The 13,941-nt window shown below is 40.5% G+C and overlaps 1 protein-coding gene and 1 non-coding gene across 2 annotated transcripts; one reads left to right on the top strand and one right to left on the bottom strand.

Annotated features, from left to right (window-relative positions):
* Positions 1-11,503: 11,503 nt before the first annotated feature.
* LOC133806240 (uncharacterized) lies at positions 11,504-13,475 on the bottom strand. Its single transcript, XM_062244365.1, has 3 exons — positions 13,188-13,475; positions 12,212-12,544; positions 11,504-12,157 (listed from the first exon to the last, which is right to left on the bottom strand). The coding sequence occupies exons 1-3, from the start codon at positions 13,473-13,475 to the stop codon at positions 11,504-11,506; spliced, it is 1,275 nt and encodes a 424-aa protein (XP_062100349.1).
* LOC133807735 (small nucleolar RNA R71) lies at positions 12,925-13,029 on the top strand. The gene has a single exon (XR_009879632.1). It is a non-coding gene; the product is annotated as a small nucleolar RNA R71 (small nucleolar RNA).
* Positions 13,476-13,941: the final 466 nt, after the last annotated feature.

Here is a 13,941-nt window from a genome sequence, read left to right as displayed (position 1 = left end):
GTTTCAGGACATCAACCTTAGCCTTGAGCTCCTCTTGAACCCTCACACGCTTCATGACGTGCTCTTTAGAGCTCCTCTCATTATCTCGGGCTGTGCTGAGCTCCTCCTGAAGCCTCTACACCTCTGCCTCGAGGTGAGCATTCCTCCTATCGACCTCCGCCTATTGAGACTACATCCTGCCTTCGACTCTGATCTGAGCCAAGAGGGACTGTAAAAGAAAAAAGGTTATTAGAACATGATTTTATCATAAGATAAAAAGTGTGAGTAGCTGAAAGACCAGCTTACCGCCAGGTTCATCGTGAATGCTTGATTATAGACATTCACAGGAGGAGCCTCTTCAATTCTGTCTAGCTCCCTCTTGGTCAGTTGTTCCACATGGCTATGTAGATTTTCCACCAGAGACCAGAGCGAGCTCTGATGATGGTCGTGAAATTTGGTAAGGTTAGGAGAAAATCAAGGAGCAAGAAGAGGGGTGAGCTGGGTGTTGATTACAAAAACCTTGTCTTGGGAGAATTTTCTAGGAGGAGGAGGAGCCTCGAGGATGATTACCTTGCCCTTTTTACTCTAGTTTCTAGTTGAAGGACCTCTAGGACTGGAGCTAAGAGCCTTCTTCGGAAGTCACTGCTTCTTAACTGCTGAACCAGAGTTGGTGAAAGCATTGGTTAGTCCGCTCATATCTTCTTATGCAACAAAAAAGGAAAAGGGGGTTATCAAAAACTAACTGAACAAATGAAAAGTGAATGGACAAGTTAATGATCCTATCATCCGAATTATAGGAGTCTATCACAATTATTTCAGGAGGGGAATGGGGGTAATGTGTTTGGTATCTGGTTCTCTATCCAAGCTAGGCTCACACTCCCCAAATTTTTGGATGGGGAATAAGGTACTAAGTGAAAGATGGGATTCAGGTCATATGTTAGTATAATATTCGATGAAATCTCTCACTCTTAAAACTAAAGGCATTATCCACAAAAATGGTCCTTGGAGGAAAGCTATTCGTATCGAGGTATTTATGATTCCACACATTGTTTGAGGGTTACGTTATTGTCAGGGTCCCTCATCACGATGTGGCAAAGGTTATAGCGAGCTAGCAAGGAACAACATGAAGCCCGATTAAGACCGCTTTAACAGTTACCTTGGCCTGGGGTTCCGACATCATCACTAAAACAAGCGTGTTCCTAGTTAGAATCACTTATAGGGAACCGACGCACCAAAGGAGCGACCTCAACCTCCTCTGTTTCCTCGACTTCCCCGATTACAGGGAGGTCTTATTTTCTGCTAGGTCCTAAGGGCAAAAGGCCCGCCAGTCCTTCTCCTCGGCAGGGAGAGTAGCAAGCTAAGAATATTGGCCCCTCCTCACTATGGATGCTTATGAGTGCATATAGATGGCTGCATGGTAAACATAGGAAGTCAGGACAAATAGTTAACAAGGAAGAAAATTAAAAAGAAGCGAGCTAAAGACAGAACTTATGAGGATGGTTGAAGTATCATTATTCGCAGTTTGCAAACACGTTGGTCATAAAAAAGATGTCTTTAAAGTCACTCAAGTGACTCGGGAGCTCAATGCACGAGTGCGTCCTGGGGAAATAGGAGAGATAATAGAACCCATCACCACCTATCTTTGTGGCCAGGTTGGCCTTTAAGCAGAAGAAATACAAGATGTCTTATGGGGTTGAGGCTTCCCACTCCATCTTGTGGAACAAAAATTTTAGTCTGACAACGGTAGGTGTTTGGGGGGAGCTGGAATAGGGTGAGCTTCACATAGTTCAGGAAGTTTGAAAAGTATGAGTTTTGTGGTATGAAGGCTTTGTCTTTGAGATGTTCATCAATCTAGGCCCCGAAGTCAGCTTCCAATGGAGCGCAACTCCGTTCTCCTTTATGAGGAGGGCGAGCATAACATTTTGAGGTCATTTGTATTCCATGTCCCTTTATAATGGAATTAATATACTCCATGGAGACAACTCGTGACTCAATGTGTTTGACTTCAAAGAAGTTTTTCACGGTAGTTTCCACCTCTCTTTCCACCATTGGACCAAAGTGGGGAATTAGAGTACTCTTGGCGGGTTGGCTGCTCTAAGCACTATTGATTGGTTTCTGAGTTTGTTTACCCATGGTGACTGGTATAACATTGAAAATTAGTTTGCTTGGGTGAAAAGCAATAGTAACTTGCACGCCCTGGTTTTCCCGCGGGCTATTAGCAAGCTAAGATACGGCCTAATCATGTCTACCACGTGGACATCCCCAAGACCGGAGCTGTCATCGAAAGATCCTACCTCCTTAGCTCGGGGTAACCTAAGGGTTCGCCAAGATTAGACTGAGTTTGGACTCTGGAGGCCACAGGTCGAGGGAAGCATCCAGCTCGTGGTACGAGCTAGAGTTGGAAGCTGTGACCTTTTATAAAGTCAACCACGCAAGGTAAACGTGCATATATCAGACGTCACGTGTCTGATATATCCCTGACTTCTCGGACACGCAGCATGAACGTGCGTATTCAGACACCCACGACTGGGTTGGGCCGTGCGGCCCATTATCCCCTTACCTATTGATTAGACCACACTTCATGTGTTAGGTTTTAGGAATTAATCATGAATGTCACAGAGTTGACATGATAAGTAAGAAGGTCACGGGATGACCTTCTTACCAACTCCCAGGTGCCCTCTCCTATAAATATGGAGACCCTGGGAGTTACAAAGGGTTGGATTCTATTGTGTAAGAAATACCCTGTAAAAGAATACCAAACTTATAGCAATAATATTGACTGGTGGAGTAGAAGGATCTTAACCTTTGAACCACCTAAAAACGTAATTGTGTCACCAGCCCATTTCAAAAAGATCATTCATCTATTTCGGTTCAACATAAGCACTAATCCCTTCCTCTTATTTTCTTAGTTTCCTGTTGGCGAAGAACCGCGTCAGCATAACTGTTAGGCGGCTATCTAAAGGCACAACTCTAGGAATTTTAACTAAGTTTAAAGGTTTAGGGCGAGCTATACGATGTAGGGTGTGTCAGTGACCGTAAATAACCTCTTGAATGTGTCTAGCACAGACGTTGACCTCTTGCCATTGAGTTAAATACTGGTCAAGATCATGGATACGGCGTTAATTATGAGTAAAAGTTGACTCCGGGCTGAGAGTTCGAGGAAGGTATCACTCAGCTCGTAATGTGGGATAGTCCTCAAAATTCCCGGAGGTGGGTTGAAACATCTAGTGAAAAGCAAGGGGTAAATGTCTATTTTGTCACGCGCGCTGATTGGTAAAATAACGCACATAAGTATACATGGTCATGACAAGTAAACATTTCCGTAAGAACGGGATCGTCCCACAGAGACTACTAATCAATTACAAATAATTTGCTCTCAGTTTCTATTTGACGATCGTAATTCAAATAAATTAATAAGCTAATAGTAAAAACTAAAGTAAGCAAAGCAATAGTAACGAGTAATTCAAAAAAAAAAGACCTAGGGTATTTATTTCATCAACTAATTCACTTGTCAATTTAACTATTTCAGCACACTTAAATCTTCTAATTCAATCTTAATAGTGGGTTATCAAAAGCAATCTCAATTCCTTATCCAGATAAAAAGAATTCAACCTATATGCAAATCTTCTACATATCTGTGACAGATTTCAACACATAGTAGGCATTAAACATCATAACCCTAAAAGCTACACAAATCATATAGATACTATCGTCCTATATTTAATCTATGTCTCAACGGCTATAGAATATATAACTTTCCCCTCTCGGATCTCGAATTAAAATCATAAATCATACAATGAATGGCCAGTAAATTGTAAGCATTAAACACAAACCAGTAGAGATTAAGAATAGAATAATAATAAGAAGAAGAATAAAATTGCACTTAATAGAAAATTAACAAGATCCAAAGTGACTACATTAAACCCTAGAGAAAATTGTTTAGTTCATGGCAAACATGACTAACACAATAAAGATAAATGTCATCCTCTTTAACATCCAAAGCTTGAAAGAAATTAAAGAAGAAGAAAAGTGCATAAATAAGACTTAGGAGTCAAAAGCTCTCTAAAATTGATAATTAAAAACCTCCTTCAAAACCTAATCACCAATGTTTTTAAACCTAAATCGTGTTTTCTTCTCTTCAGGGAAGCGCACCACGGCCCTTACTTATTCATGCTGCGACCCGTGTCTTCAAAGTGCTCAAGGAGGTTTGCGCCTCCACCTTCAAATGTCGTGGCACTAAGGTGACCATGTCGTGGCTCGTGTGCGTGCCTAGATTTTCCATTGCTCTCTGCCACTTATCATGTCGCGGCCCTAAAGGGCATGTCACGACATTAATTTACGTCAAGCTTGGGTAGCTTCTGACCTTGCTAGAGCCACGGTCCTGAGGCCCATGTCGCGACTCTAATTCTATTTTTCAAAACTTGACAATTTTTAGTCCTTCCTTCATCAAAACTTCACCAAAAACTTCTTCTAACTCCTCCTTGATGCCAATTAGACTCGAACAACCACCAAAGTCTCCATTTTCCCACCATTTCTTCTTCTTTTCGCGTTTAGCTCGAGATTCATAGCACCGACCTACAACAAAGACAAACACAAGCGTAATCTTGCACAAAAAAAACAAAAAGACTCAAGATTACCACTAAAACACATCCTAAAAGGACACTAAAATGGCGTTATCAAACTCCCCCAAACTTACTCTTTGCTCGCTCTCGAGCAAAGGGCTTAACTCACAAAAAAAACACTCAACAAGACACAACACAACTTTTAACATGAACTTGCATGAACCACAATTTTTAGTGCCTCCAAATCATGAACGTAAATCGCATAATTCTCAAAAAACTACTAAGCATTAATCTTAACCTAGATTTTCAGTCAAATTGCTATTCTAAAATACTTTAATCTGTCAACATCTAAGGCAACCTAATCATGCTCAACAAATAACACAGTAAATTCATCAATACGTATCAAATTTCAACCAAGTAGAACGCTAACCAATTATGTATTCCATATACTTACTTATTTTCCATTCTCCATTAATATATACCAAAACATGCTTAGAAATCAATAGGACTTCATAGGCTTGTAATGTTAGGCTTAGTAATGGTGGATGAGAAAGACTTTTTAAGCTCAAAGTTACCACAAGCAGATGACCTTTTTCTACCACCCAATTAATGAACCCCCTAATAATTTCCCTCTTTTAAAAAAAAGATACTAACTACACTCCCCCAAACTTATTTCTTTTTATACATTGGGAGTGTAGTTCATATATATATATAAATTCAATTTTTGTACATATACTCTCTCTATTATTTTTTTTAGAATCCCACTAACTTTTCCAAATGACCCCAATACAAATCCCCACCATATTGTCATCATGTGCATCATAGTATCTTTTTGGAAGGATTTATACCAAGGTTTCAATTCCTGGGCTTTATTAGTGGCTTAGAACAAAAGGGTACACTATTAGGCTCAATAAGGGTGATCAATGGAAAATAAATTTCAGGGTTGGCAAGAAAGGCTCAAACGATCCAAAAATGGCCTAAATTATTTTCCCAAACAAGCACGATGTAATATTTCGCCTCAAATAACAAATAAGCAAGTTCTATAATTTACTAATTCCCACTATACAATCCACAAATCCATTCAATATGCATCAAGAAATTCAACTGTACAACTCACAGAGCATGAAAATGTTTTCTAAATATGTTGGCACACTAAAGTAAAATACAAAAGCAGCTAACCAATTACAAAAGTTTTCATGAATTCATTTTCATTGAATTATACCATCTATCATTCACTTTATCTTCATTGACAATCATGATTCACAATAAATTCACGTTAGACTCAAACTTTAAAATTTAAAACACAAATATACGCAGACAAATGCTCTAAAAATAGACACAAACAACCGACTCCCTCCCCCAAACTTAAACTAAACATTCTCCCCAATGTTTATAAAAGTTAATTAAAGAAGACTTACCTAGTATGAATCATCTCAAAATGGTGGTGGCTCATCAAACGGCCTCCACTGAGGCAGATATTGATAGAAAGTCTGGCCCCTCCTCATTGTTGGTCATGAAATATAGAACTTCATTTTCCTGGTCCATTCGCCCCCTCGTGTAGTCATGGAAAGCACTCAAGTACTGGTGAGTGTGCTATCCTTGTCTAATAATGTGATCAAGGCGGGCGGTGTTCAAGTCACTCGGTGGTTGTAAAGCCAAATATGGTGGTTGCTCTCTTCTGACAGCCTCCTCTTCTGGCAGTGAAGCATTCACATTAGCTTGGGCATTTGCTTGTTCACCTTCCTCCTCAGCTTGTGCCCCACGAGGTCATGGTGCTGGAGGCTCCACAGAAGGTGGCTGAAAACCTTGCACAGTGGATCGAGAAATAGGCCCCATACCTTTCATTTAATAGTCACTCGGGTACACTGGCACCTCTCATACCTCACATAGGTCCGTGATCATAGAACCATGTCCCAATCCAGCAGTAGTATGGAGGCGGCACAAATCATGGATACCTGACCGTATCACTCTCCCAATATTCACTGAGAGCCCCTTCATAATGGCATATATCAATAAGCACCGGTCAATCCCAACATCAGATAGGTGAGTATTAGGCATAAGCCTAGCACTCACAAATAACATCCAAGCACGGTCTACCCTATTCATTTGGTATCTCCTAAAAGCCTTTGGTTGCCCCTCTTGCATCACAAATTGGGATCCAGGAATACCCAAAGTTTCATTCACATCATCCTAACCAATATTCCAGGAAGTGACCAACCGATGGTATTCATCCTCCTCCCTCGGTATCACCGGTAAGCCATACAAAGCATCAATATTGACCACATCACACTCCACCTTAATCCCCCTACAAAATACCTTCCTATTCCTAGAACCTAGAAAGTTGGCATAGAATTCATATACCATTGGACAGTTGGCCTTGGTCATTTGCTCATCCACAAAAGTCTTCCAATTTCTTCCTTTAATTTCTCTTATGTTAGTCTCATAAATGTCGTTTTGGAAGGGAGAATCCTCATATTCCATACCTTTCTCCTTAATGAGTCCCCGTAGCAGCACTTTTGATAATGCTCAAAAGTGTCCTTATTAATGAACCTTGAAGAATCATACTCAACTGGAGGGGGTGGTTGTGGAATGGGCTCGGGTGGTGGTTGTGGTTTGCGAGATGTGGAAGCACGGTTATTTTTCTTGGTAGTGGCTGCCCTAGATGGGTTCTTCCTAGTGGCCATATCTCAAAAATTTGGAAATAGGGTTTAAGAAAATTAGGCAGCACCCCCCCTAAAAAATTGATGTCCCAAAATTACCCAAGACAGAATTTCCAATGAAAGTGGAAGATAATAAAACTTACTCGCCCTTGGAAGACTAGAACCCTTGATGTAGACAAATCTTGACCCAATGTATGTCTTCCCCCAAACTTCCTCCTTTTTTTCTTCAAATGTAGAGATTTGATAAATCCTAGGGCTAGGTTGATGGATAGAAGGTTAGGAATGGTGAGAAATTCATAATTAATGGATGAGTCAAAAAACTTTGGGAGTGAGTGTTGAATTTTTAGAGAGATTGGGGAGAAATTAGGATGAGAGAATGGGTTAGAGGAGTGAGAATGAGAGAGATTGAGAGAAAAATTCATAGAGAGAGAAAGTAGTTTTGAATTATGTGGGAAAAAGATGAGGGACATGTTGGTTTATAGGCTGATACAGGGGCGCACCGCGGCCCTTGCTTTTCCATGTCGTGGCCTGCCTATTTTTAGTTTGTGCCTCGAACCCAGGTGTCATGGCACTCCAATGTCCATGCCGGGGCCCGCCTCAGAAAATTTCCCAGAAGCTGTAGCCCTTAAAACTCCATGTCGCGGTCCATGTCACCCCTCAAAAATCCATCACTCTCTTACTTTGGCAAGCACCATAGCCCTAATGAGCATGTCGCGGCACTAATTCACCCATAAAAAGTCCCCTCTTCTCTAACTTCGCCAGGGCCGCAGCTCTAAAGAGAATGCCGCAGCCCTAATTCCCACTTTCATTTACTTCAATCCTGACATTCCCAGAAGTCGCGACATAGCTAAAGTAAGTCACGACTTGGCCTCCACACGAATTTTTTTCAGTATATTTGTTTTTTCACGATTTTCACGTATCCTAAGTACAACCTAATTGAAACTTAAGAAAAATAAACATTACAACTAAAAATTAAAACTTAAAACCAAAACATAAAGCATAAAAAATAAAAACATAGGAATGCCTCCTACAGCGCCGTATTTTACGTCTTTTAGCTTGAAAGTGCCTTCCCTTCTCAAAGGGGTCTTAAAATCACTACAAACTTTGCCTTCTCTACTTGGCCCTCAATATAGTGCTTTAACTGCTAACCATTCACCTTAAAATGCCCTGTTTTCTCACTATGTATTTGCACTGCACCATATGGAAGCGATACCACCACTGTGAAAGGTCTCGACCACCTCGATTTCAACTTGCCCATAAATAATTTCAACCTTGAATTGTATAAGAGCTCTTTATCCCTTGGTTGAAATTCTTTACGCAAGATACGCTTGTCATGGAAGGCCTTCGTCTTCTCCTTATAGATTTTAGCATTTTCATAAGCCTCGTTGCAGAACTCTACTAGCTCATTCAAGTCCATGAGCCTTTTCTTTCTAGCTTTATACAAATCCACATTAAGTTTTTTCACAACCCAGTATGCTCTATGTTCAAGCTCCACAAAAAGATGACAAGCCTTCCAAAATACCAAGCAATATGGTGACATCCCTATGGGTGTTTTGAAAGCAGTTATATATGCCCATAAGGAGTCATCGAGCCTCTTTGACCAGTCTTTCCTTGACGTATTCATAGTCTTCTCAAGTATACTCTTTATTTCCCAATTCGATACTTCTGCTTGGCCCTTTTCTTGGGGATGATACGCTAATGCAGTGCGGTGGCGTACTCCATATCGGGTACATAATGTAGTGAAACTGTGATTGTAGAAATGACTCCCTTCATCGCGTATGATTGCTCAGGGAGTTCCAAACAGAGTAAAAATATGCTTATGAAAAAAGTTCAATACTACCTTCCCATCATTTGTAGGAGTGGATGCAGCTTCCACCCATTTTGATACATAATCCATAGCCAAGAGTATGTATTTATTATTAAATGACGACGGGAATGACCGCATAAAATCGATCCCCCACACATCAAATAATTCCACTTCTAGGATTCCTGTCATAGGAATTTGGTCTCTCCTAGAGATGTTCTTGGTTCTTTGACAACGGTCACAAATTTTCACAAATAGATTGACATTCTTGAACAATGCAAGCCAATAAAATCCTGATTGCAAGACCTTCGCTGCTGTCCTAGTGGCACCAAAATAATCACCACACTGTAAAGTGTGACAATGAGTCAGTATAGATTGCATTTCCTCCTTAGGCACACACCTTCGAATCACTTGGTCTACATAGTGACGATAGAGAATGGCCTCTTCCCAATAATAGTGCTTGACCTCCGAATAGAATTTCTTTAACTGTTGCCTCGACATCTCCGAAGGTGGAACCTTGGCAACCAAAAAGTTCACATAATCTACAAACCAAGGAACCCCCTCATCATTACTCACAGAAAGAGTTGCTCATCCAGATAATCATCATCAATTTGAACTCCACTAGCCTCATTCTCATTCTCAAGCCTCGATAGGTGATCCGCTACCAAATTCTCAGTCCCCTTTTTGTCCCGGATTTCCATATCGATCTCTTGTAGCAACAAGACCCAATGAATCAAGTGTGGCTTAGCGTCCTTCTTGGTCATAAGGTATTTGATTGTAGAATGGTCCATATACACTATTACCTTACTGCCAATTAGGTAGGGTCTGAATTTATCAAAGGCAAATACTATGGCTAGTAACTCTTTCTCCGTGGTGGCATAGTTTAGTTGAGCATCATTAAGAGTCCTAGTAGCATAGTAAATAGTCCTGAATACCTTATCTACACGTTGTCCCAACACCACTCCCACTGCATAGTTGCTTGCATCACACATAAGCTCAAAAGGGAGATCCAAACCCGGTGACACAACGATAGGAGCAGTAACCAATTTCTCCTTCAGCGTGTTAAATTCCCTTGAACATTCATCATTAAAGTCAAACACCACACCATTCATGAGTAGAGTTGATAAGGGCTTCAACATCTTTGAAAAGTCCTTGATAAACCTCCTATAGAATCCAGTGTGGCCCAAAAAGCTACGAACCCCCTTAACAAACACCGGTGGAGGTAAGTTTTCTATTATAGATATCTTGGCCCTATCTACCTCAATATCATGGCGTGAAATTTTGAAATTTCTCCCAATTTAATACCAAGTTTGACTCCTCACATCTTTTCAAAACCATCTCGAAATTAGCTAAACATCCATCAAAAGAGGACCCAAAGACTGAAATGTCATCCATGAAAATCTCTATACCTTTTTCCACCATGTCTGAGAAGATAGACATCATACATCTCTGAAACGTTGCTAGAGCGTTACACAACCCAAAACAGCATTCTTCAAAATGCAAATGTTCCATAGGGGCACGTGTAGGTGGTTTTTTATTGGTCCTTTGATGCAATGGGAAATTTGATGGTACCCCGAGTACCCATCCAAAAAATAGTAATAAGGATGGCCTGCCAATCTATCCAACATCTGATCAACAAAAGGCAAGGGGAAATGTTCCTTCCTGGTCGCCTTATTTAGTTTACGGTAGTCAATACAAATTCTCCACCCCGTCACCGTACGAGTTGGAATAAGTTCATTATTATCATTCTTAACCACTGTCATACCACCCTTCTTCGAGACCGCTTGAACAGGACTAACCCATGCACTGTCAGATATTGGGTAAATCACCCCTGCATCCAACCATTTAAGGATTTCCTTCCTTACCACCTCCTTCATCGAAGGATTAAGCCTCCTCTGAGCATCGATACTAGGCTTACTATCCTCCTCCATTAATATACGATGCATCACTGTTGAAGGGCTTATACTCTTAATATCCACCAAAGTCCACCCTATAGCTAGCTTGTGAGCCCTCAACACCCTAAGTAGCTTCTCTTTTTCCACAGTAGACAATGAAGCATAAATAATAACCGGTAGTGTTGTTCTCACCCAAATATGCATACCGAGGTGATTAGGAAATGTCTTTAACTCAAGGACTGGTGGCTTCTCAATAGATGGGAGTGGTCTTTCAGGCACTTGCCCCAATTCCTCATATTTATTTTTATAAACTTGACCCGCTGATTTCAACCACTTAACATACTCGTTGGCTTCAGTACCATCACACTCATCTTGACTTGCAACCAAACTCAACTTAAGTGGGTGCTCAATAGACTTGACCCCTTCACCTTGTTCATCCAATACACTGAAACTGAAACAACTGTCACTAGCACGAGGGTAGGTTAAGGCTTTAAAAAAATTAAAAACTACCGCATCACCTTGTACTCTGAGCATTAACTCACCCTTCTGAACATCAATCAAAGCCTGCCCCGTGGCTAAAAACGGTCTTCCCAATATAATAGACTAGTCCTCGTCTTCCTCCATATCTAATGCAATGAAATCTGTTGGGAAGATGAATTTATCTACCTTTACTAGGACATCCTCTAGAATCCCACGATGATGCTTTATAGACCTGTCTACTAACTGTAGTGTCACTGTAGTGGGGTGCGCTTCTCCTAACCCCAATCTCTGATAAACTGACATTGGCTTTAAATTGATACTGGTGCCCAAATCACAACAAGCTCTCTCACACTGAGAATTTCTGATGGTACATGGGATAGTAAAACTCCCTAAATCTCTTAATTTATGAGGGAGCTTCCTTTGTAAGATGGTGCTGCACTCCTCTGTCAAATCCACTATCTCAAAATCCTCCATTCTCCTTTTCTTGGATAATATATCCTTCATAAACTTCACATAGTTGGGCATTTTCTCCAAAGCCTCAACAAATGGTATGTTGATGTGAAGTTTCTTAAACACCTCAAGAAACTTGGAGAACTGCTTATCGAGATTCACTTTCCTAAACCTTTGAGGATACGGTAATTTAGGAGTATGTTCTACAATCTTAGCTTTTTTATTACCCTTTTTCTCCAGATCGTCAGTGACCCTCTTCTGCTTTGTTGTAGCTGCTTGTTGATCTTGAGTCTTCACCTCTTCCTCTAGAACTGAAACCGAAGACCCCTAACTGATCCCACTTCTTAAAGTGACCGCTTGACACTATTCTTTGGGGTTTACCTCTATGGAACTAGACAAATTCCCTTGTGGTCTACTAGAAAGTAACTTAGCCAACTGACCCATTGGTGTCTCCAAATTCTTGATTGAGGACCTTGTGTTTGTCATGAATTGATTCAACTGGTTAGGTTGAGCTATTGGGCGTGGGTTTGGATCATAGTATGGCCTAGGTTGAAGTCCATAGGTCGGTTGGTGAGGTGGGTGTTGAGGTGGATACTGTGGTTGTAATCCTTGGTTTTTTTTCCAATACATGTTGGGATGATTCTTCCAAGCAGGAGTATATGGATTTGAGTAAGGGTTGTTGGAAGGTCTTGGAAAGTTACTAATAGCATGTGCCTGTTCTAAAGGTAAGCCGTTCACATCTATTGAGCAACTAGCAGTGCGCGATAAGAATGAGGACCCCCACAAATCTCACAACTAATAACATTCTGTACTTGCATTGCTTGGGCAGGGAGGCTATTTTGCTACAATTGCTTGGTTAGAGATGTCATTTGTGCAGTCAATAAAGTAATAGGATCGACCTCTAAGACTCCTGCCACCTTCTTATTCTCACGCTCAATGGGCTAATAGTAATTATTCATGGCCATCTCTTCCAGTAATTCATAAGCTTCATTAGCGCTTTTTCTCATAAACACTCCACCCGATGTTGCATCAATAACGGTCCTTGTATTTCCCCACAAACCATTGTAAAATGGTGCACCAACAGCCACTTCTCTATACCATGATGTGGGCACTTCCTTAGCAACTCTTTAAATCGTTCCCACGCATCATATAAAGAATCCCCATCCAACTGATGAAAGTTATTAATCTCTCCTCTATATCGGGCAAACTTCACAGGGGGAAAATATTTAGCAAGGACTTTCTGAGCCAAGTCTTCCCAAGTGGCGATAGAGTTGACTTGTAATGAGTTCAACCAACTCTTAGCTCTTTCTCTTAATGAAAATGGGAATAATCTTAATCTGACAGCATCGTTACTCACCCTGTTCATTTTGAATGTTCCACACAGCTTTAAGAAGTTGGTGATGTGGAGATTCAGATCCTCATTTGGTAGTCCCCTGAATTGTACATAGTTCTGTACCATCTGAATGATCGAGGGTTTTATCTCATAATTTTTCGCCTCAACAGTAGGAGGACGAATACTTGAATGTATCCCCATAACAGTAGGGAGTACATAATTTCTCAATGGCGGGCCAGCCTCAGCTACTGCATTACCTTCGTTACCCAGATTTGCATTGTTGTTAACACCATTATTTGCATTCGCAGCCATTCTCTCTAGCCTCTTCTATTTTCTATTCCTCTTACAAGTATTTTCAATCTCAGGATCAATAGGCACTAGTGACACTGGTCCTTGATGTTGCATACACAAGTTAACCCTGCAATCAAGAGGCAAGCAAGGAAATATATTAACGAAAATTTCAAAGAGAAGCCAAATTAGAACAAGAATCAATTATTTTGATATTGATTAAATAGTCCCTGGCAAAGGCGCCAAAAACTTGATCGGTAAAATAACGCACGCAAGTATATGTGGTCGTGACAAGTAATAATTTCCTTAAGAATGGGATCTTCCCATAGAGACTACTAATCAATTACCAATAATTTACTCTTGATTTCTATTTGACGATCGAAATTCAAATTAATTAATAGGCTAATAGTAAAAGCTAAAGTAAGCAAAGCAATAGTAACGAGTAATTCAAAAAATAAAGACCTAGGGTATTAATTTCATCAACTAATTC

The sequence above is a fragment of the Humulus lupulus genome, chromosome X, assembly GCF_963169125.1.
Source record: "Humulus lupulus chromosome X, drHumLupu1.1, whole genome shotgun sequence".
In the NCBI taxonomy this organism is placed as follows: domain Eukaryota; kingdom Viridiplantae; phylum Streptophyta; class Magnoliopsida; order Rosales; family Cannabaceae; genus Humulus; species Humulus lupulus.
This window is presented reverse-complemented; position numbering and strand designations above follow the sequence as displayed.

Coding starts and splice junctions, on each gene's coding strand:
- LOC133806240 (XM_062244365.1), bottom strand. CDS start 13,475: ATGGCTGCGAATGCAAATAATGGTGTTAACAACAATGCAAATCTGGGT. Junction 12,545..13,187: donor GAACATTCAAAATGAACAGG/GTGAGTAACGAT, acceptor CCTTTAGAACAG/GCACATGCTATTAGTAACTT. Junction 12,158..12,211: donor ATTTGTCTAGTTCCATAGAG/GTAAACCCCAAA, acceptor GGGATCAGTTAG/GGGTCTTCGGTTTCAGTTCT.